Here is a 20,306-nt window from a genome sequence, read left to right on the forward strand (position 1 = left end):
AAGCACTAAATACAATCCACTTTTACTGAGGGTCTGCAATAATGCCAGCAGTTCCTTATCTCCTTTCCCCATAGGGCAGGGACAAAGCACTCATCCCTGAAAACTCATGTGTCAGGGCACTCAATTCCCAGGACACTCATGATCTGCTCACCCAAGGGCTGTGGCAGCTTGACCAGTTAATTTGTCCAACAAAAATAATTAGTTCCTAAAGTAATGGATGTAAAGCCTCCCACTCACCAGTGTCATGTCGTCACAGCAAGCGGCACAAGTACACGAGGCAGCATGGGGATTTAAAATCCCATCCTGGAATCAGAAGTGACCAGTTCAGCGTGAGAGTCACCAAAATCACCCAGAGCACACCTTGATCCTGATAAAAAATGTGGATGGCTCCCAGAGTGGTATGCATTCCCTCCTGGATGCTGTACAGTAATAGAGAGGCCAGTTCTTCACACCAGGGCAATGGGGTGAGAGGGTCAGAGGAGAGAAAAGGAAAACCAAACCTTTTCCACACCCAAAGGCCAGGATATATGAATCTGTGACTTGATTTCTGCTCAAACAGAAATCAACTGTCAGCCTAGTGGCAATGCCAAGTTCTCTAGGATAATCAAATAAAGGACCCAAATAATGAATGGTGAAAATGAAGAACGTGTGGCAGGCAAAGACATTGAAGGACATCAGGTCCTTCAGTATTACAGTATCACGGGTGAGAGCTCAATTCCTGTGGCACAGCTCAAGGCTGAGCTTCACCCTGCAGAAACTCTTTCCAGTATAAACAAGATTCCCAGTGTGCTATTTGAAACATCAAACAATTCCCCTACATCACTGCCCCTCAACCAAACCAAGCACTGCTCCTGGTGCCATGAACACCTGGCTCCAGCTGCCCCTTCCTGCAGAAAGGAGGGAGCAAACTTAACCTTACGTGGATAAGGCACTGCAGGGGCCGCCCGGCGTAGCGGATGCTCCTCTTCCAGTCCTTGCTGCTGGCTCGCCCCGCCATGGCTTCGAACTCCGTGGGGCTGTACCAGTTGTCCCCTTGCTTAATGCACCTGCCACGGCCTCCTGAAGTAAAGCAACAAAATACACTGTTACTCCAGGTTAAGGATAATTTTGCCACTTCTCTGAAGAAGAAACTATGAAAATTGCTGGACAAAATAGCAAGTAATCTGTAAGAACCACTAAATATGCCCACTGCTCTCGGGTAACTATGCCCATTTATTATCATGGCTGTGACAATGACTGGGCATGTTCAGAGCTCCAACTCTGGGTCTCAAAAGGCTATAAAAATTACTCCTCCACAAGAAAGGAAAGTCTTTATTGGACAAACACCACAAATTTAAGTATTTCCTCGATTTGTACTTAAATTTCTGATCCTTTTTGTGTTTGTGGTAGGTATAGAAGAAAAATTTCTGTCCACAAATCAAACACTGCACTGAGCAGCCAGGCTGGCTGGCAATCTCTGCTGCAGCTTCCCCAGCTTCCCCACAGGGATAAAAGACAAGACAAAGAGCTCAGGAGCCCCGTGAAGAGAAAAAACTATTTGCATTCCAGCAGGTATTCTTCTGAGTTTTGTAAAAACACAAGTCTACTCATGAGACAAAAAAAAAATCATTAAAGAGGTAAGCCTGTTACTGAGGAGACTCATTGCATGGCAGCCTGGAAATTTGCAGTTTAAGAAAAAGTTAAAAAGCCTCTGAAGAAAGAGCAAAACAAAAGGGAACAGTAAAATCAAAAGGCACTGGGCTGTCTTGGAAACTCTCTTGGTTTTTCTTCCTGTCACGATCAGCCCTTAAGAACAGCCTGACTAAAAGCAAAGTAGAGAAGGAAGAGAAGGAGCTGTGCCACCCCTCAGCTGGGCTGGCAGTTACCTGAGCCCAGCCTGTTCTTGTACAGAATGCCACTGATATTCCGGCACCGCACCGGCAGCTCGTTCTCATACACAGAGGGGTCCCAGTTGTATTTGGTTCCACTCTTCCCCTGGACAGCTGTCAAAGGGGTAGGAGGAGACTGTGGTCCTTGGAGGAAAGAGAAAAGAAAGGCGTCAAGAACCAAAAGGCAGAGTGGTGTTCCATCCCTTGCTTGGCTGGGTGATATGCCACGGGGTTGACTGGAGCAGCTGGAATGCCCTCCCACTGAAGCAGCACAAAAAACTCAGCCTGAACAAACTAAGAAGGGCTGATAATTAAGCAAAGAGGACCTGAGGAAACAGGCTCTAACAGGGAATAAACACTGAAATTGTGACCTGATCCTTACACCACGTGTAAGCTATGGTGTAAAGAGCTGGCTGGAGAATCCCCTTCCCAGAGCCCATCCTGTGAGAAGCTTTAGAGCACTGAAGGTTTGCTGTGCCATCTCGTGGGCAGCAAGGAAACTGCCAGGCAGCTCTGAACAGAACCTCAGCGACAGAGGCACTAAAGTATCAGCCTGAATGGACACGAAAATGTGTTCCAGGAGCCTTGGAAAGAAGACGTGCAGAACTGGGAGACTTGGATTTTAATTAACCAGGTTAAAATGAGCTGTGTGCCCTTGAGGGTGGGGTGGGTGTAGAAAGCCTGGTAACAGGGCAAGATTTTTCAAGCAGCTTCTTTGCCAGGGTTAGGGCAAAGAATGAGGAAATTAAACACATTTCTGACAGGGAAAAAAAAAAAAGCGCATTCTTTCATTCCCAAGAAATACACAAAATACTGTGTGAGGACATGATATCTTAAAGGTCTTTTCCAATCTGAATAACTTTAAAGTTTTAAAAGAGGGAAAACCATCCTTATAAAATTAAGCACATATTTTTAGATTCCACAAAGATGACTGGAGTAGAAGCCATCCCTGTGGGAGAGTGACCCACCACAAGGAGACTGTCTAATACCTGGTGTGAGAGGTGCCGAAGGCCCCTTGATCCCAGTGGTTTCAACGATGCTGCCATCCGTGTGCACCACTATCAGAGTGGCTTTCTCAGGGTTCAAGCTGTCCCCAATTTGGAGGGCTGTTCTCCCAGACTGCAGAAGAAATAAAGAGTTTAAATTGATTAAAACACTTCAACACAAATAGACTTCAGTAACCCACAGGCACCCCAAAACTCCAATCAGTGTGGCAGTTCTTAGGTTAATTTTTGAGTCTCTGAAGCAAATTCGAAGATTTCATGTTCCAGGTCACCAAATATGTGGGGGTGGAAAGGTAAAAAAGTTAGGAATTAAACCCCTGTATGTCCCCCAGCTAATGGGTTTGTAGTTTAATGCCTGGATATTACAATGAAAACAAGTCTTTGACCTTACTACAGCTCTTCATTTACACTGAGAAACTTTGTCAAGGCCCTCAAATGAAACGACAGACTTACCAACACATGTCCTGAAATTGAAGCTGCATTGGCCACAGATGTGGTGAAAACATTGTCTGCAGAGGCCCCCACGTTGGCTACTGTCACTGTGGTGACTTCTGGAATGTAAAACAGAGGTAATTTAATTTTCTGCTTCATGCAGAGAGCCTGATGAACATCTGAAAAATTCCTTCTTCCTTCCTGTTCTAAATTAATTTTATTTTTCATGGCACCTGTAAGTTGTTATGAACACAATCATTCTGATTTCTATTAATCTTTGAGTTCAAAAGGCTTTAACCTTCATGAAACCAGGGCAGTCACTATCAGCGTGTGTTAAACTAAGGCAAATAAATATGGCACCTGTACTAGGGATACTCCGAGCTGTGGTGCTTTTATTTAAATACGGGTGACTGGCAGACATCAGGCTAAATTGAACAACAGACTCCACCTCTGTCATGTATTAATTCCCATGGTGCCATGACCTGTGCACGTCGTCCAGTTAAGAGCTGACAACCGCACAGCCCAGCGTTTCTGTGTTCAGCGCTTGGCCTGGCTCAAATCTCTGGGTTTCCACGTGGGTGAGGGTGAAAGCACAAGAGCCGCTCGGGCGGGCGAAGGGCTCTGGCCTCTGTGGCACAGCAGCTCGGCTGCACGACGCTGCTGTGTGACTCGGGGCGCTTGGCTGCGGGGACACGGGGCCGCGGCTCAGGCGCACCGGGCGCCTCCCGCTCTTTACTGTGTGTGAAGGGGCGGAGTGTGGGATTCGGCGAGGGGGTGTGAGCGCTCCCTGAGGGAGCTCGCTGTCCCAGCCCGAGCCCCGGGGGCTGTGTGGGGGCCGGAGCCCGGGTTGGGCGAGCCCCGGGCGGGCTGAGGGAGCGCTGCCCGCCCTGACCTGCGAAGGCGGCGGCGGCGGCGGCCTCGTCGGCGCTTGGCATTGGCGGTGCTCCCATCTGGATGTGCTCGGCGTCTGCCGCCATCACCGTTACCGCCTCCTCCTGCTCCTCGGGCTCCGCCTCCCCCTCCGCTGCCTGCGGCGGCTCCTGCTGCTGCCCCGGTCCCGCGGGCAAATCGAGCTGTCCGGCGGCCGAGTCGCCGTCGCTGTGCTCCATGCGCGGGGCCGGGGGTGGCCGAGCCCGCCCCGCCTCCCCCCCGGGCGCGCCTGAGGGGGGTCCTGCGGGCAGGGGGGACCGGCGAGCCGAGCGCCGCCGAGCCTGCCCGACTGCTGACGAGCGTGTTCGGGGCCTTTCGACCGAGTTCCGATGAGGCCCGAAGCGGCCCGAGCCGCTCGGGCCCCGTGCGAAGGCGGCCGGTGCGCGCGCTCCCTGCCGGCTGGCCAATGGGGCGCGGCCGAGTCCGCGCGGCGCGGCCCGAAGCGGTACCTGACGGATCGGGTGAGACCCGAGCCCGCCCGAACGCGGCCGAGTCCCCGAGCGGTGCGGCCCGGCCAGGCGAAGAGTCCCGAGCGCGCTCGAGCAGTGTCCGATCTCAGCCGAAGGCGGTAGCGAGGAGCAACGATGTGTGCCGAGTCCTCTCCGATCCCGCCCGAGCTCCGCTCGCCGGCCCGAACGGAGACGCCCGAACGGGCAGCGCCCGAATCCACCCGAAAGCGACCGAACCGGGCCGAACGCTCCGATCGCGCCCGAAGGCGGGTGGGCGGGGCGAAGGCCCGCGCGGGGGCTGTCGGGACGGCGGAGGACCGGCGGGCGGGGCGGGGGTGTCAAGATGGCGGTGCCGAGCCGAGGTGAGCGGTGTCGCGATAGCAACACAACAGCGACACGACAGCCCTTTCCGGAGCACCGGGGGGGCTGTCTCCCACCGTGCTAGAGGTGACGTCTCGCGGGGGGATACGACTAGAGCGAGGCGGGACCGAGGTCGAGCTCAGCACCGTTGGCATATCGCGACAATCCCGACACGCTGAGGAGATCCCGGTGGCGCCGCGAGCCCGGGCTTGGCGCATGTGCGGGCTGGGGAGCACCTTGACCCCGGGAAAGACGCCTTTCCTGAGGCCGAGAGACGCCTCGTGAAAATCCAGATCTTTGCTTCAGTTTAGGAACTGCTGGGATTCCGAGGAGAAAAAAATTCATCCTTAATGTGGTCAAAATCATTAATTTCCATGTCTTTCACCGAGGTCAGAGTTTGGTCCCAAAAGCGTAAATTTTTTGCTGGGGTCGATAAAGGTGGCTGAGAAAATTTGTGCTGAATTCATTAAAAAAATCCTACTCCCAAGACTGTGCAGTGAGGTGCTCTGGGCGATGCTAACCACATCTGCTGCCTTCAGTAAAGCTTTATGTTAAAAATTAAACCATTTTGTTAGAAAATGGGCCATGTTCCACCTCAAATCCCCATTCTCAGTGTCACTGCCTCTAAAATCAGCACCAGCCTGGATAGATAACCAAGATTTTGTTGGGTAAAGCACTGGAATTATATATTCAGGCAGTTTAACAATCCCTCTTGGCTCTGGTGTGCTCTGGGGTTCAGGGTTATCCCTGTGAAATGTCCTGCTCGCTCTGAGGGAGGCAGCACATCCTCAGGAACTGTGGCTGCCATCCTGGCCTGGAACAGCTGCAGGAGGCTCACTGCCCTCTCCTAGGAAAGGATTAAGGAAAGAAGAGTTCACATATAAAGTTGGGGAACTGCCCTGAGGGAATTCACGTGGAGTTCACTGTGGGAATTCCATGGCTTTGACTATCATACAATTCAGCATCAGTGGTGTAGCTGCAGTTTTGGATATTGAATGAACATAGAATCATGGAATCCTGGAATGGTTTGGGTTGGAAGAGACCTTGAAACTCATCCAACCCCTGCCATGGGCAGGGATACCTTCCACTATCCCAGGCTGCTCCAAGCCCTGTCCAACCTGGCCTTGGACACTGCCAGGGATCCAGGGGCAGCCACAGCTTCCCTGGGCACCCTGTGCCAGGGCCTCAGCACCCTCACAGGGAAGAATTTCTTCCCAGTATCAAAGGAATTCCCCCTTGTCCTGTCACTCCCAAGTGACAGGATGAGTGATGGGAGCCCTCAGTCCCTGTACAGAGAGCTGAGAGGAGAGGATCAGGTCCAGGAGACATTTCAGATCATGGATACATGAATGACCTGAAATCATGTACCTGTTCCCACTGTGTTCCCACACTGGACACCTTAATTAGCTGCCTGGAGTTAGGGGGAATTAATTTGGACTTAAATGCATAAAACTCTGAGGTGAAGAGGATGTTGAGCTCAGGAACCCAGGGATGAGGATGGCAGTGTGACAATGATGAGCTGTCCCTGAGGAGACAGGTGAAATGGCCTTTCACAGGTTTTACTCTCCCTGGAACAGAAATCCCAACTGTGCAATTCCTCATATGTCTGAGAGAGGCTGAGAATATTAATGAGGAACTCAAGAGGTGCTTTAGTAGGTTGGTGCCATCATGTTGCATGAGAATTTTATGTGATTTTTGCAGAAAATAATAAGCAAAAAAATGAAATGTGTTGGTTGGATCATTGGGAATACTTGGTTTGATTTCTGTGGGCTCTCAGAGCACACTGAGGTTGGAATGGGACGGAATGACTGGGAAGGGAACTGGTTTGGAGGGATGACATTTGGAGGGATGGTATTTAGAGGAACCCGGGAGCCCTGTGTTCTCCACAAACTTTCTCACAATTTACAAGCAAATGGATCCCATATTCACCTCCTTCCTGCATAGTTAGAGGGGATGAAGTCTCATCTGCTAGGAAAGGACAGGATGAACAAGTTCTGGATAATGCCTGTGCACTCCTTCAGGCTTTGAAAGAGCATAAAGTTCCTCACTGAAAGTGGCTTTTCCCAGTAGGGATTTTCCCCAAATTTTTTGAAGCTTCATCTACTTGAAAAGGTTATTTTTGGAACCTGAAGTCCATGAAATAAATGTTCCTGGGACATGAAAAAAGAGATTCCTCCCAGAATCTAGATACCATTGTTAGAATGTTTCTGGATTTAGACATATTTTCTTCTGTTTGTTTTCTCCTTCTCCATGGAAAGGAAGAACATCAGAGATTGTATCCTTTCTGTACCACTGCTCCCTCCATGCAAGACTCCTGGAGAAGACTGCCTCAAGAGGATTCCTATCTTCTGTTCAGTAACTCTGCACACTGCTGGGTCTGTGCTCCTGAATTTTCTGTCACTGTCATCCACAGGAAGCACAACCTGGGACCACGTTGCTTCCAGTGGAAGATGTTTGGTGCAGGTTTAGCTGGGATTTGCTCCTGATGGGCTCCTGCAGAAACCCTGTTGCCCCCCTGCAGTCATGACTTAACCCATTTTCTTCGGAAAGGAGGTTAAAAATTGCATTTATGGACTGCTGGACACACCCCCTGCATCACAGCTCACAGACAGCTGACACAGCTGACAAGGGGTAGTAAAAGCAGCCCTTAGTAGTAACTTCCTCCTCTCTTACAGTAAGTTACCGCACCTTTACTCCTGCCAAGATCCAAGTAACCTCCAAGGAGGAGACACCCTTGGCTCTGGAGATTTCCATGCTTAGAACCTATCTAGTAATTTTTTGCTCCACCTTCCTTCAACTGGAAAAACCCCAAAACCTGGTTCTGTGTTAATAAAATGTACTGCTCTGGGAACTGGAATCCATCCACGGCGCGTGGGTGGGTTTAGAAGCGGGATGGGCAGTTCCTGTAAAAGATGCCTGGGATGAAATCCCTGCTAGGAGATATTTGTAGGATTTGAAAAAGGCTGGGGGAGAGAGGGGAGTGAATTAAGGCTGTTTCTTAGGAATTTGCATCTCAAAGCTGAGCTCAGACAGGTATGGAGCAAAGTGTTTCCATGCTGTGGGCAGGAGCAAGGCCTGGCTGCTGCCCAGAGCCACCTCTTCTCCAAACACAAGTTTGATGGAATTTGCCAACTCTCTGTCAACTTCCTTAAGGCTGACTAAGAAGTGTAGAAGTAGTCTGGGGCAATGTACACATGCATCCCCCCTGCTTCCTCAGACTAACGGATGCCTCACTACAGTCCAAATAAAATTCCTTCAAAAGGAAACTAAAGCCAAGCCTGAAACAGCAGGCTTTTATCCCAGGCCATGGTGTTCACAGCCTCAAGTTCCTTCCTGATCCCTCCCCACAGCCAGGCATAGCTGGAGCATTCAGTATAAAAAGGGAGTGCAGTACATTTTTGGATTACTGGGAAATGGTGTTTTTATGGAATAGATCCCACCTCATCGCTATGAGAAATCCTTAACAACAGTTCTCAGCTGTCATCGCTTCCCTTGCACATCCTGCTTTATGTAAATGGGGTTTATTACATCTTCTACTTCTTGGCAACTCTTGCAATGATTATTTACAAAAGTAAGTTGCAGGTATTGTCCCCAGAGCAGGCTGTACTGATGCACAACCAGGTTTTGTCCTGCTGTGTCTTCCTGCTTTATTTACTCTGGTTTATTCTCCAGGTCAGGTTTTCAGTTATCCAGATGATTTTTTGGCTCCTGATCTTGCTGTGCTTTTCCTTATGGCCATTCTGGAAGTGCCTCGATTGTACTTGGGTAGGTCATGTTATCAGTGCAACTGGAATGTAATCTGTAAACATGAATCATTTGAAATGGGGTCTGTCAGTTGAGCAGATATTTGGAGACCCCTACACCTTTCCTTTCTCTCCTGAGGACACCTGCAAGCACCAACACCTTCCTTTCACAAAGACAGAAAGGCGGAAAGGGCCTCCTGACCTTGTCCAGAGCTTGCTAAAACTTCTTCAAGTCCAATTATTAAAAAACCCAAATCACTATTAAAATCTGCTTAATAATCCAAAGGCATTTATGCAGGGTGGGGCCCTTGAATCAGTCTGAGTGGCTTTAGGGTTGGATTTATTCCGCTGCTTTAAATCTCTCTGTGTATTTGCTTGGAGCCTGATCCATGAATAAAGAGGTGGGTTTCAACTCTAATGTAGTTAAACACTAAAAATCTACTGAGCTGAGCTTGGAAATAAGCTGCAAGGAAGAGAGAAGGTGCCAGTCATCTGAAACAGGAATAGATTAGAAGGGAATAAGACTTGAAAATGAGGACTCCAGGAATGCACTGAGGTCACCACGTTGAGTGTGGGGCTGGAGGGCTCAGGAAGAGTTTGATGGTTGAAGCTGAGTGCTCAGAAGGATGCAGCTTCAGAAGTGATTCTGTGTCATAAGAAGAGGTGCCCTGGCTGTGATTATCAACTGATGAACTTATTTAGATTAATTTTGGTTAGTTTTCCTGTTTTGAAATGGATTGTCCACTAGTGTTGGACTTGCTGTTTGACTGCTGGCAGAGCTTTGATTCAGGCTGGTATTTCAATGTATTTTGAGCTTTTTTAGGACTCAGTCAGAACCGGGGTCTTTTTTGAGCAGGAATATTCTCGAGTTATAGCTTGAGCTGTTGTCAGAACAAATTGGACTTTTGGTTTCTGTTTCCTTGCAGGTTTCAAGGGCAACCTGACAGAAGCAGAGGCACCGCTGGGGCTGAGCCTGGGGCTCACGGTGGGCAGCGTGCTGCTGTGCGTGTACCTGCTGCTGTGGCAGACCTACGTGCTGTGGGCAGATGTGCTCCTCAACGCCGTGCTGCTCGCAGCCTATGGGCTCGAGTCAGGGCTCAAGGTCACGGCCATCGCTGCCTTTGTCAGCTGAGCCCAGCCCTTCCCACACATTCCTTCTCTGAAAGAGTGGGGCTTCATCTCCACTGCTGAATTCCTTTGTATATAAAAGCCCTGTAAAGCTTCTCTCTGGTTAAATGAGAAGTTTTGGGGACATGGATGTCCTTGCCCAGGAGCTGTGTGATGCAGTCCACCATTGGCTTATTTATGGACAAAGGCAAGGGATGAATCACAAAGCACTTGAAACTCTGGCATTCGCCAGGGGTCAGTACTAAATATCCATTCCCAACACAGGACAGGAGGCAGTGCTGCTGGCATGGTGGCAGTTTTCATGGCACAGGAGCAACATGCAGCCCAAGTGACACAGAAATGAATCAGGCCAGGGCTCACTTGTGCCTTGCCACGCACATGTCCGTGTTTGAGGGCACAGCTGCTCTGCTGCTCTCATTTGTGTTTCCAGACCTCAGTGGTAATTTCCCTGACTTTAGTAGGGCAGAACCTGATGTATCCCAGCGGGGGAGAGTGGAACTGGGTTTTGTGCATACCTGGAGAGCCAAGCCACAAGGTTTGGCAGGCAGTTCTTACTATGTGAGGGGATGTTTGGTTAGACAGGATGGCTTTAAAATGAACAAAACCATTCACCATTCATTCTCCCTTCTGTCCTGTTTAAAAGTCCAACAGAATGTTGGCAGTTTTATTTCTATTCAGTGTTAAATGTGCTTATTTCTACTTTTTTGCAAAAATTTTTATATTCAAGTCTGTCTTAACTTCTAACTGGTGCAAGTGCAGAGTTTTTTACTGTCTCAAAAATATGTGTTAATGGAAAGCTTTGGGAGTTCCTGGGTTTTTGAAGAAGCCTATTTTCTATTCAGAATTTCCTATTTTTGTATTTATTTATTCATTCAAATAAATAATGGTTTAGATCTAAGGAGTGTTTGAAATGCAGAGCATCTTGTTCAGATCTTGGGCTCCAGCTAAGTCATCCAAAGGAAGACTTGGGCAAGCCTGGATGTGTGTGTCTTCTGATCCTGATCCTGCTGCTGTGTATACCCCTTCTGCCCTGGGAAGGTCTGAGCTAATTTGCAATCACCAGGGGCTGAAAATTGTGGGGTGCAGGCCTGTGGCACCTCGGCTATGCGGCTCTTTGCTTTCTGGTGGGGTTAGAAAGGGATGAAAGACACAGAAGTTCTGTGGAAGGGCTCAGTTTCATCCCTCAGTAATTCTGTGCTTGGACTTGATCATCACAGAGGGCTTTTCCAACCTTAAGGATTCCAGTATCTAGAGGGGGCTTACAAGAAAGAGGGACCTTTCACAAGAGCATGTAGTGACAGGGACAAGGGGGAGTGGTGTCAAGCCAAAAGAGGATTGGTTTCGATGAGATACTAGCAAGAAATTTGTGACTCAGAAGGTGCTGAGGCCCTGGCACAGGTTGCCCAGAGAAGCTGTGGCTGTCCCTGGATCCCTGGAAGTGTCCAAGGCCAGGTTGAATGGGACTTGCAGCAATGTGGTCTAGTGGAAGGTGTCCCTGCCCTTGGCAGGGGGATAGGAGGAGATGAGGTTTAAAGTCCCATCCAACCCTAACCTTTCTGCTCCCAGGCCAGGTAACAGCAAGTTCTGTCCACATGACACCACCTGACAGTCACAGTCAGAGTACCCACTGGCACAAGTCCCCTTGGGTAGGTCCTGCTAAGCCAGGGCACAGCCAGCCCTTTGCTACTCCCACAGAAACATCACAGTAGAACTGTGGCTAAGGAACACCCAGGAAATGGAACTACCAAATGTTTCTGTGCTTAATCTGCCTGAATGGAGCCCCCACCTATTTGTCCTCCCAGATTTGCTTGGCATGATGGAATGTGCCATCACATGCTTGTTCCAAGGAGTGACCAACATACCGAGCTGTCCCTGCCCCATTAACGATCAAAGCACACAAGCAAAACTCTTCCTGGATGGGCACAAAAAAAGCACAAACTTTTCCTGGTGTTTGCACCTGCCTTACACGAAGGTCTGCCCACAGAACAACTGACAGGTTCTAAAAGGAATATTGCAAAGCGGAATTTTTACCTGAATGCAGGTGATACAGCAAACAGGGTCACACAGGTTAATGTTGAGTCACAGCTCCTGTGCTTCAACTTGAGTGATCACCACAAACAAAATAAACACAAAATATGAATTATAAAACATGGTGAACCCTTTGCTCCCTTCCCATCACTCAGGTGAAAAACAAGGATCAGCAGAGAGTGCCAGTACTTGGTTATAGTGAGGTATGGCGTAAAAATGCACATAGGATAACAAACATTAATTTTTTGGCTCGTTTCAGGGCAGGGCCTGATGGCTGCAACTGCTCAGAGCCCTGGCTGGCTGTCAGTGCCTGCTGGGGTCAACTGGCACCAACCTGGACTTGCATTCTCACAAGGGCAGGACAGCTCTGGTTTCAATTTTCCAATTCCAGATAAAATTGTCCATGAACTCCTTTGTGGGGTACTGCTACTGTTGGCAGCCCTGCACTCTGTGATGAAGGATGAAGCCTGGAAGCTTCAGACAACTCCTTCATCCCAAGTATTTCCAGGCTTTCAATGGGAATTGTCATTGTGTTGGTGTACCTGATTTCACGGTGGCATCTCTCCCTGCTGAGGTGGTACAAAGACCCAAAGTGAATCAGCTTCAGAGAGTTTCCCTAACCAGGAAACTCTCCAAACTGTTCCCACTGCTTGGAGAAGCAGGGCACACATAGTGAAGCCATTGATGACATTTGCCAGACATACAATCGCTGGAGCTTTTAATTACAAGGCCCAGCCCTTCTGAAACAGGACAAGCAAGTTGGATGCAAACAGCATTAAAAATTTAGAGGAACACATATTTTGAGGAGCTGGGTTTGGGTGGTGCTTACTCGACAAGTCTTTGTTCTCGAGCCATCACAGGGGTGTCTGCCGCCAACCTGATTTAAAAGGCTGATCCCGAGAGGCAAGCCAGCCTCCCGGGATTTCCAAATTGGAGATACTGGGAGATAGGGTGTTATGGGCCCATGACTTTATGATGGCCCTCTGGAGTGGCCTGGTGCTCCAGTGAAGGAGGGAGGCCGAGGACATGCACTCAGTTGATTCCACACCTGGGAGCCACGCCAGAAACCACCAGCATACCACAGGGTGATTCCCTCCTGCCAAACCATTCCATGATTCTCCAGTTGCCTCTGGCCCACCCCCACCGGCACCAGCTGTCAGGTGGGACAGCTGGGAAGGTGTAATAAGCTCCACTGTGGTTTTCTTCCCTGCTCAGAGGAAAAGTTGCTGCCTCTGCAGAGCAGTTAAGAGATTTGCTGTGGGGCACAGCAGCTCACAGTAGCCCTGTCCTCATTATGAATGTGGAGCTGGATAGGAAGCAGTGCCTTAAAACACCATCCTGTCAACTCCCTGTTTGCATCCCAGGAAAGTCAGCCCAGCCCAGCAGTCCTCCTGAAATACCCCAGTGATGCATTTCAGGGACCAGGGATCTCCTGCACAAAACCTTCTGGCTGCTGAGGCTCACAAGGCTCCAGCACAGCTGACATTCCCACTGCATTTCTCTTGTGTTGGACTGATATCCCTTCTCCTGTCTGGTACGGCAGGCATTCCTTTAATCCTGCCTTTCCTAGGGCTGGCCGCGTTTTCACAATCTGTCCCCGGGGATCCTGATGAGGATGACGGGGCACTGGGTGGGAGTGTCACACCGAGTATCTGTTCGTGTTCTCCCGCAGCAGGAGAGGTCGTGGTCCTGTCAAAGCCGAGCTGCCAAAATGCCGACTGTCAGCAGGGAGCTGCTCTCCCCCTGCCCGCCCGGCTCACCCGGCCGCATTCCTCCTACAGGAACTCACCGGGGCGGCTCCTCCGTGCGGTGCCTGGACACGGGCCAGGCCCTGCGCTGGGCAGAAGCCCCTCAAAGAAACCCACAGCAGCAGGGAACTCAGCAGATGTCCAGCTAAGGAGTTTGTGCTTCTCCCAGACCGCTGTCCTGAGGGGGAAGCTTTTCCTTGTTTCTTTCCCTAGTGTCGCAGTTACAGCTGTTTCCTCCCAGGACCAGCAACGCGGGGTCTCACTTCACACGGACATGGCCGGCATGGTGGGGAAGCCTGCAGACGCGTGAACTTCCACAAAAACACTCTCAAAAGCCTCAGTTTTGGGAGAGGAATAGCTAACCAGAATGATCCCACCCTGCCATGGACGCATCGGTATGACCCAGCTGATATCTTCCCCGCCAAGCATGCCTTCCTCTATCCCAGGTTGTTCCAAGCCCTCTCTAACCTGGCTTTGAACAATTCCAGGAATGGGGCAGCCACAGCTTCTCTGTGCCAGAGCCTCAGCATCCCCACAGGGAAGAATTTGTTCCCAATATCACATCTAAACCTACTGTCTTTCATGAGGGGCTTTATGGCCATATAACCCCAAGGAACACAGTGCCACAGAGGGGGTACTCCAAAGGGGACTCCGCTCCGCACCCCTGATTGCTTTGGGGAATGTGAGAGAAAGGACGCTTTGCCTTTTCCCTCCGTCTCCCAACACCTTTCCTTGCCGCAGACGTCGGGACAGAGAGCAGGCAGGGGCGATGCTGGAGGAAAACAAGCCGCGAGCCAGCGCTGAGGAGAGCCCTGGGCTGCACAAAAGGTGCCTTGTTCCCCCCATGAGGCGGTCGGGCAGCACGTCCCCTCCCTCACCGGCGATGGAAAACTGAGCTCCAAGCACTCCTTCACCTCCCCTCTCCACCTTCAACCTTCCCACTGGGTACAAAATGTTCTCGGGAGCAAGAAACCCGAAGTTTAACACGTCCCTCCTGAGCTCTTGGTCGCCTTGCCTGGGGAGTGGGCGAAGGCTGCAGCAGCCCCCGGCGCTCCCAGGGCCACCGGCTGCTGGTTATACAGTAACCTGTTGCTCCGGGTTCCAGCTCCACCTCTCGCTGCCTCCACATCCCTCCCCTCCTCTCTTCCTCTGCTAAGGAACCTCTGTCACCTGCTCTCAGACATCCGCGGCGAGCGGCACCGGGAGGAAAGGGCAGCGGGGAGCCACGGCAAGGGGACCCCCAGGCCGGGGTGCCGGGTGGGCTCTGCTTCCCACTCTCCTTCAGCCTTCGGGGCATCGGGCTCACAGCCTGTGCAGGCAGGACACGGACCTTGACTGCTGGAGAATGGCAGCAGGATTTAACTAGGAAGACACGGAAAACTGGGAGAGAACTCACGGGAGCTGAGCGAACTGCGGGAAAAGAGAGCGGCTTTTCAGCACCGGTGAGTCTCTCTTTGCAAATCCTAAAATTTCATCCCCCTCCCCAGCTTTTATCCACTTCAAAAGTCTGTCTGATTCTGCTGTGGAGGGAGAATGGCTGGAGAGAGGTTGTGGCTGGGAGAACTATCAGTGTAGTTTTCTGTTGTTTTAGTTAAAAAATATGAAAAAAAGTACTTTTCACAGCATTGTGTTTTCTGATTTTTTTCCCGTCCTGGTGATTCCCCACCGGGTGAGATCCAGTAGGTGGCACTTTCTTGGCAGCGAAATGTCAATTTGGCATAGAACGAAGCGTTTTTTCTGTTCCTAATGAAGTCTGGAGACGTAGTTTTGAGCAGCTGTTTGTTCGCAAACCTCGGGGTTTCCTCTTTTGGGGAAGTGTGTAGAATTTCAGGCCGTTCCCCGCCGGGCCCCTCAAAGAGCTGCTGGTCTTGGTGGGCCAGCTCTCCCTACCCCTCATCCTGGCAGGATTTGCCACCCGATTTCAGTACTGAGGGAAGCTCGGAGCTGCCCTGTTCCCTCTTGTGACAGCTCTGCCTCCTGATGAGATTTCATCTACGCTAATGAGTCCATTCCCGTCCCCTTTCTCTTATTTTCCTGGAAAATGCCAGTGCAAACTCCACTGAGGACAAGGCTCAGGGACAAATGATGTGACTGACATTATTTTCAAATACTGGAAATAACTGTGACACAGCACAGTAGTAAAATCCGGTGACTGCCCTGCTGTAATTAGGGCAACAGGGAGTTAACGCTTCTGTTGCTGGGCTGCTCAAAAAGCAGGGATCAGATCCATTGGTAGTTGCTTATCTAGGAGTGCCAGAACTTGGCTGGCATGTGCCCCAAAAAAGTACTTTTTCTGAGTAAAGAAGTGACAGAGGCTCAGCCCCCAGCTGATACAGCAGGGACCCACACACGGTTTGCTCACAGATGCCACAGTCAACAGCGCATTCCTGGCTCTGTTTCGCTCTGTGAGTTTTCAGTCGATTAAGAAGGAAAATTAGTCCTTCACAGAGAGAAAGGGCAGGCAGCAGTGCTGAACCAAGGAGCCTTTTAAAACAGGGCTGGGAAGAGGAACTTCGGATCCACTGTGGGAGGGTGTCCGTGAGAGGCAAAGGTCTTTGGTTGGCCATGTTTAAAACCAAGGCTTGAGCTGGTGTTTGGGACAACACTACAGCTCAGATCCACTGTGGTCAGGCCTGCATTGTTCCTGCTGCTGGTTTTCACAGCTGAAGCCTTGGGAAGGAGCTCGTGTCCAACTGTGTCTCAGCTCTCCTGGTGGTCTAGAGCAGGATCTACTCTGCTGTACTCAGCAGGGCAAGGTGGGTTTGTCATGTAATCATAGAGCTTAGAGGAACAGGGGATGTTTTTGGACACCTGAGGAAAAGTTTAGTACCAGCATTGTTGAACTGGCTGTTGGTGAAGTCCCGGGAAGGGAGCAGCTGTGAGTGACGCTGGAGAACGGCTGTGACATGCGCACACTGCTCGCGCGGGGCCATGGAGCAGTTTGCCAAGACAAGCTTTGAGTCCTTGGCTTTCTGCCCCTCTGCCATCACCCCACATGTCAGGGTGGGCACAGACACCATGAGAGAGGAGGGCATCCGGGATCCTGCTCAGCACCAGGAGGAAATGTCTTCTGAGCCACAGGATAGGTATTGCAGGAGCAGAGAGAATGTGCCTTCAGTGCCCACCTTTGCTGACTGCAAACCACTCCCTATCAGTCAGAGTGACAGAGCCCAGCCTTGAGCCTGAAACAGCCCTGCAGGTCATTGCTCCTGGGTCTCCATCTGCCCAACTCCCATGGATGGTATGATGGGTCAAGGGTAGGACTAGATGATCTCGAAGGTCTCTTCCAACCATGATGTTTTTGTGAAGGACACTGCAGAGCAGATGCTGTCTTTGGTGATGTCACAGCAGCCACCATTTTGTCAGGCTGTGACAAATTGTCATGGCTGCCTGTCTGGATTCATCCAAGGGCATGAAGAGACAGGGAAGGGTTGCACAGGAGGAACCCTGGCCTGCTTGCTCTGGTCACTCAACCAGGCTGTGGATCTGGAGAGGAGACCCTGCTGGGGCATGGTTGCAGGGCCAAATCTGCCAGAGGTTTGTTGGCATCTGTCCCTGGATGAGATGTCTCAGAATGTGCTGGAAAACAAAATGCTTTTCATAGGGTCACGGGATCATTCTGGAAAAGAAAGATTCAGAAGACACACTAATGCACTGTAGGACTGGGGAGGTTTCAGTCCTTGTGGCAAAAAAGAAAGGAGTGAAACAGGGAGAACAAATGCGTTGGCTTGTGTGGGCTTGAGAAACATCCATATGAAATAAGTCCTGAGTGCGTGGGGGACTCTTGGAATATTATTCCCAGAGGGCTGGATCCGGAACTGCTGCTTTGGAGCACTTTCTGTCATACTCTTGGCTTTCTCCCTTCCCTGCCATGGTCTCTCTGAAGTACTGGGCCAGGGCAGGTTTGTGGTTTTGAAAAAGACTCAGTGTTTTAGTCCTTGAACGGGGCTGATCAGGGCTTATGACTCCTTTCCACAAGTGCAGTCAGCAGAGCTGCCCTTCCCTCCAGGGTGGACAGGAATGCACGGCCTTTAGCCTGTGAGTTTGGTGTCACTGGCAATAAAACAGTCACCCTTGCAAAGTTCTTGAGCCTAACCTAGTGACCCCCAAGCAGAAGTGCCAAGTAAAAGTCCACTGCTACAACTTGCTGGAGCGAGAGTGTTGACCTCCTGTACTCTACTAGAGCTTTACCAGCACTCAGCTCTGCCTGGCATGGCAACTCCCATGGAGTGCCAGCAGATCCAACAGCACTTGGCTCTGCCAGCATGGACTCCTGAACCACCTGTTTGGCCAAGGCACTGCAGGTGCCCAGAAACATACCCATCTACCTGCCCAGGAGGCATTCATGTTTCCCACTCCAAGGGAGGGGAAGGGTGGAAAGGAAGGAAACCATCCCTGCTCATCCGACCGCATTATAGGGCAGTCCTTGCACCATCAGAAATGGTGCCAGGCACTGTACAACACTTGAGAGATGCAGGAGATGAGATCCAAGGAGGCCCAAGAGGCCTGAGAGCACAGTTTGGATCTCCACCTGACCACAAGACCAGAGTTAGGAATGCAGCAGAGCAGAAGGATTTTCATGGAGTGGTGAGGCTGTGAACAGCACCTCTGTCTGCTTGCAGTGGGTTTCATATGTCAGGGTCAGGGAAAAATATGCTGTCACCCATCCCTAAAATATTTAGGTGTTAAGAGAGAGAGGAAGGGGATCCAGGGAGAGCTGCTCCCACATGGACATGGCCGCCGCTGCACATAGGTAGGGTTTGTCTTTTCCCAAGGCAGCGAGAGTTTTCCTTTCTCCTGGGCTGGCGACAGTACCGCCTCCAAAATTGAAATGCACGATGCCAGAGGGGGTAACCAAAAAAGTCCTGGCATTTTACTTCCTGGCAATCCAGATAAATTAGGAAGAATTGCAATTAAGAAGGGAGGGAAGGGTGTGTAGCTGAGCTGGACCGGTTTGGAGATATTTCTCATTCACCTGAACTGCAACTCCCCAGGAGAGCCCAGCCCTTGTTCCCATTCCCCAAGTGCTCCCAAGGGCGTTTCTGCAACGTGCTCACTGCCACTGAAGATCTGCCGAGGAAGAGAACAAAAGCTTCCAACCCCCGGGAAGAAGTGGGGAGTCACAGGCTCTGCCTGCTCAGCTGCCCTGGGACAGGGACTGAAGTGCCCAGACAAGCTGCTGGGGCCCTGATTGGGTTGGAAGCACCAAGTGAGGTCTGGAGCTGCCTGCTCCTGCAGGCACAGTGGGATGCAGGGACCCTCATAAGGGAAGAGGCTGGTGGCAGAGGCTGGGCTGCTCCAGCCCATCTGGCACAGACCTCGACCCTTCCTGGGATGCTCTGTCTCCTTACACCTATCCCTGCCTTCAGAGGAGGGTTCAAATCAACTCCTCTCATCAGCATCTCCCACAAAGGTTCTCCTTGTCCTGCTGAGATGGGCAAACATCTCACATGTGAGAAATCCTCATCTCCAGTGCCAGGGGCACATTCCCCCATCCAGTCCACACTTGAGGTTTCACCTGTAGAGGCATTAACCCATCTATTCGTCTCTCCTTTCCCACTCCCTGGACAGTGACACAGCTTCTAGCAGCAATTTCAGCTGTAATGGAGGAGCTGAGCACCCTCAGGGTGGCGGGATGGGATTTTGCAACAGCCTTGGCTGTCGTGATGGGCAGGTGTGGCACAAATGAGCCCTCACAGCTCATGGGCCTCCAACCTAGCCTTGCCCCAGGTGAAGGCAGAACTTTCCATGGCTGGTGGAACAGGAACACTCCACATTTGTGGTCTAAGGTCTTTCAGCACTGCCTTGGAGTGGGACAGAAATAATTTTCTGGTTATTATTTTTGGTAATTTATTTTTGGTTTCTGGTTGGGGCACTGAGTCCCAAAAGCTTTAATATTTTGAATTTAAGTTTAGTCCTTCCTGCTTCCTTTTTTCTTTTTTCCCTTCCTCTGTCTTATCAGTCTCAACTTGTCCAGATCTATATCCTACAAAGGTAAAGTGCAGCCCATCCAAATGGCAATAAACCAAAGTTCAGGCACCACAGCTGATTCAGAAAGTGAAGTAGTGCTGCTGGTGGGATGGCGATTGGGATCAGGCTGAGTCAACACCACGCTCCCCCAGACTGTTTACTCCTAACTTCCCTGTCGCTCAGGATGGACAGAAGTGGGGATCATCTAGGAGCTGAGAATCTCTTCATGCCTTACAAATGTTGGCTGCTGGAACTAGAGCTGAGTGTGGCTCCAGATTCCCTCACCAGCAAATACAAAGTGAATCCCAAACCTGACCCACCTCACTGCTGTGGACATGCCAGCAGCTTGTCCTAGTCTGTCACTCATTCCTCAATGCCACCATCAGGACTCTCTTGGGTCAATCCTTGTTCCACCACTGCTGCCAGCCAGAATTGTGACTTGTGGATTCACACTCTTCCAAGTACTCCAAACTCCTCTGTGCCCTTTTCCCAAGGGCATGGAGTGACAGGACAAGGTGGAATGGCCTTAAGCTGAAGGAGGGTGGCTTTACATTAAATTTTGGGAAGAATTTTTTCCCTGTGAGGGTGCTTAGGCCCTGGCACAGGTTTCCCAGAGAAGCTGTGGCTGCCCCATCCTTGGAAGTGC

At 50.7% G+C, this 20,306-nt stretch overlaps 3 protein-coding genes across 9 annotated transcripts in view; 2 read left to right on the top strand and 1 right to left on the bottom strand.

The window, feature by feature from the left end:
• The window catches only part of DEAF1 (DEAF1 transcription factor), a 53,497-nt gene that overhangs the window by 15,055 nt on the left and 18,136 nt on the right, over positions 1-20,306 (bottom strand). For 2 of the 3 annotated variants that reach the window (XM_059848717.1, XM_059848719.1), the window contains exons 1-6: positions 4,197-4,413; positions 3,326-3,423; positions 2,858-2,987; positions 1,866-2,012; positions 920-1,059; positions 238-303 (exon numbers count right to left, since the gene is read on the bottom strand). In XM_059848717.1, the coding sequence (XP_059704700.1) occupies positions 238-303; positions 920-1,059; positions 1,866-2,012; positions 2,858-2,987; positions 3,326-3,423; positions 4,197-4,413 (798 nt within the window). Of the gene's footprint in view, positions 1-237; positions 304-919; positions 1,060-1,865; positions 2,013-2,857; positions 2,988-3,325; positions 3,424-4,196; positions 4,414-20,306 lie in introns of those variants that run through there. The other variant, XM_059848718.1, reaches the window with a different exon arrangement.
• TMEM80 (transmembrane protein 80) lies at positions 4,641-10,812 on the top strand. Of its 2 annotated transcripts, XM_059848722.1 has the most exons (5): positions 4,957-5,045; positions 7,302-7,318; positions 8,521-8,614; positions 8,716-8,808; positions 9,713-10,812. In XM_059848722.1, the coding sequence occupies exons 1-5, from the start codon at positions 5,027-5,029 to the stop codon at positions 9,916-9,918; spliced, it is 429 nt and encodes a 142-aa protein (XP_059704705.1). In that variant the 5' UTR covers positions 4,957-5,026; the 3' UTR covers positions 9,919-10,812. The 2 variants fall into 2 exon arrangements, with proteins under 2 accessions (XP_059704704.1, XP_059704705.1); XM_059848721.1 differs by lacking the exons at positions 8,521-8,614; positions 8,716-8,808; positions 9,713-10,812 and having other exon boundaries at positions 4,641-5,045; positions 7,302-7,894.
• Positions 14,677-20,306, top strand: part of LOC132328686 (epidermal growth factor receptor kinase substrate 8-like protein 2) — a 49,755-nt gene continuing 44,125 nt past the window's right edge. The window contains exon 1 of one of the 4 annotated variants that reach the window (XM_059848715.1): positions 14,677-15,132. The gene's annotated coding sequence lies outside the window, so the exon portion shown is untranslated. The remainder of the gene's footprint in view (positions 15,133-20,306) is intronic. The other 3 variants (XM_059848712.1, XM_059848716.1, XM_059848714.1) reach the window with 3 other exon arrangements.

This window comes from Haemorhous mexicanus, chromosome 6 (genome assembly GCF_027477595.1).
Source record: "Haemorhous mexicanus isolate bHaeMex1 chromosome 6, bHaeMex1.pri, whole genome shotgun sequence".
NCBI lineage: Eukaryota > Metazoa > Chordata > Aves > Passeriformes > Fringillidae > Haemorhous > Haemorhous mexicanus.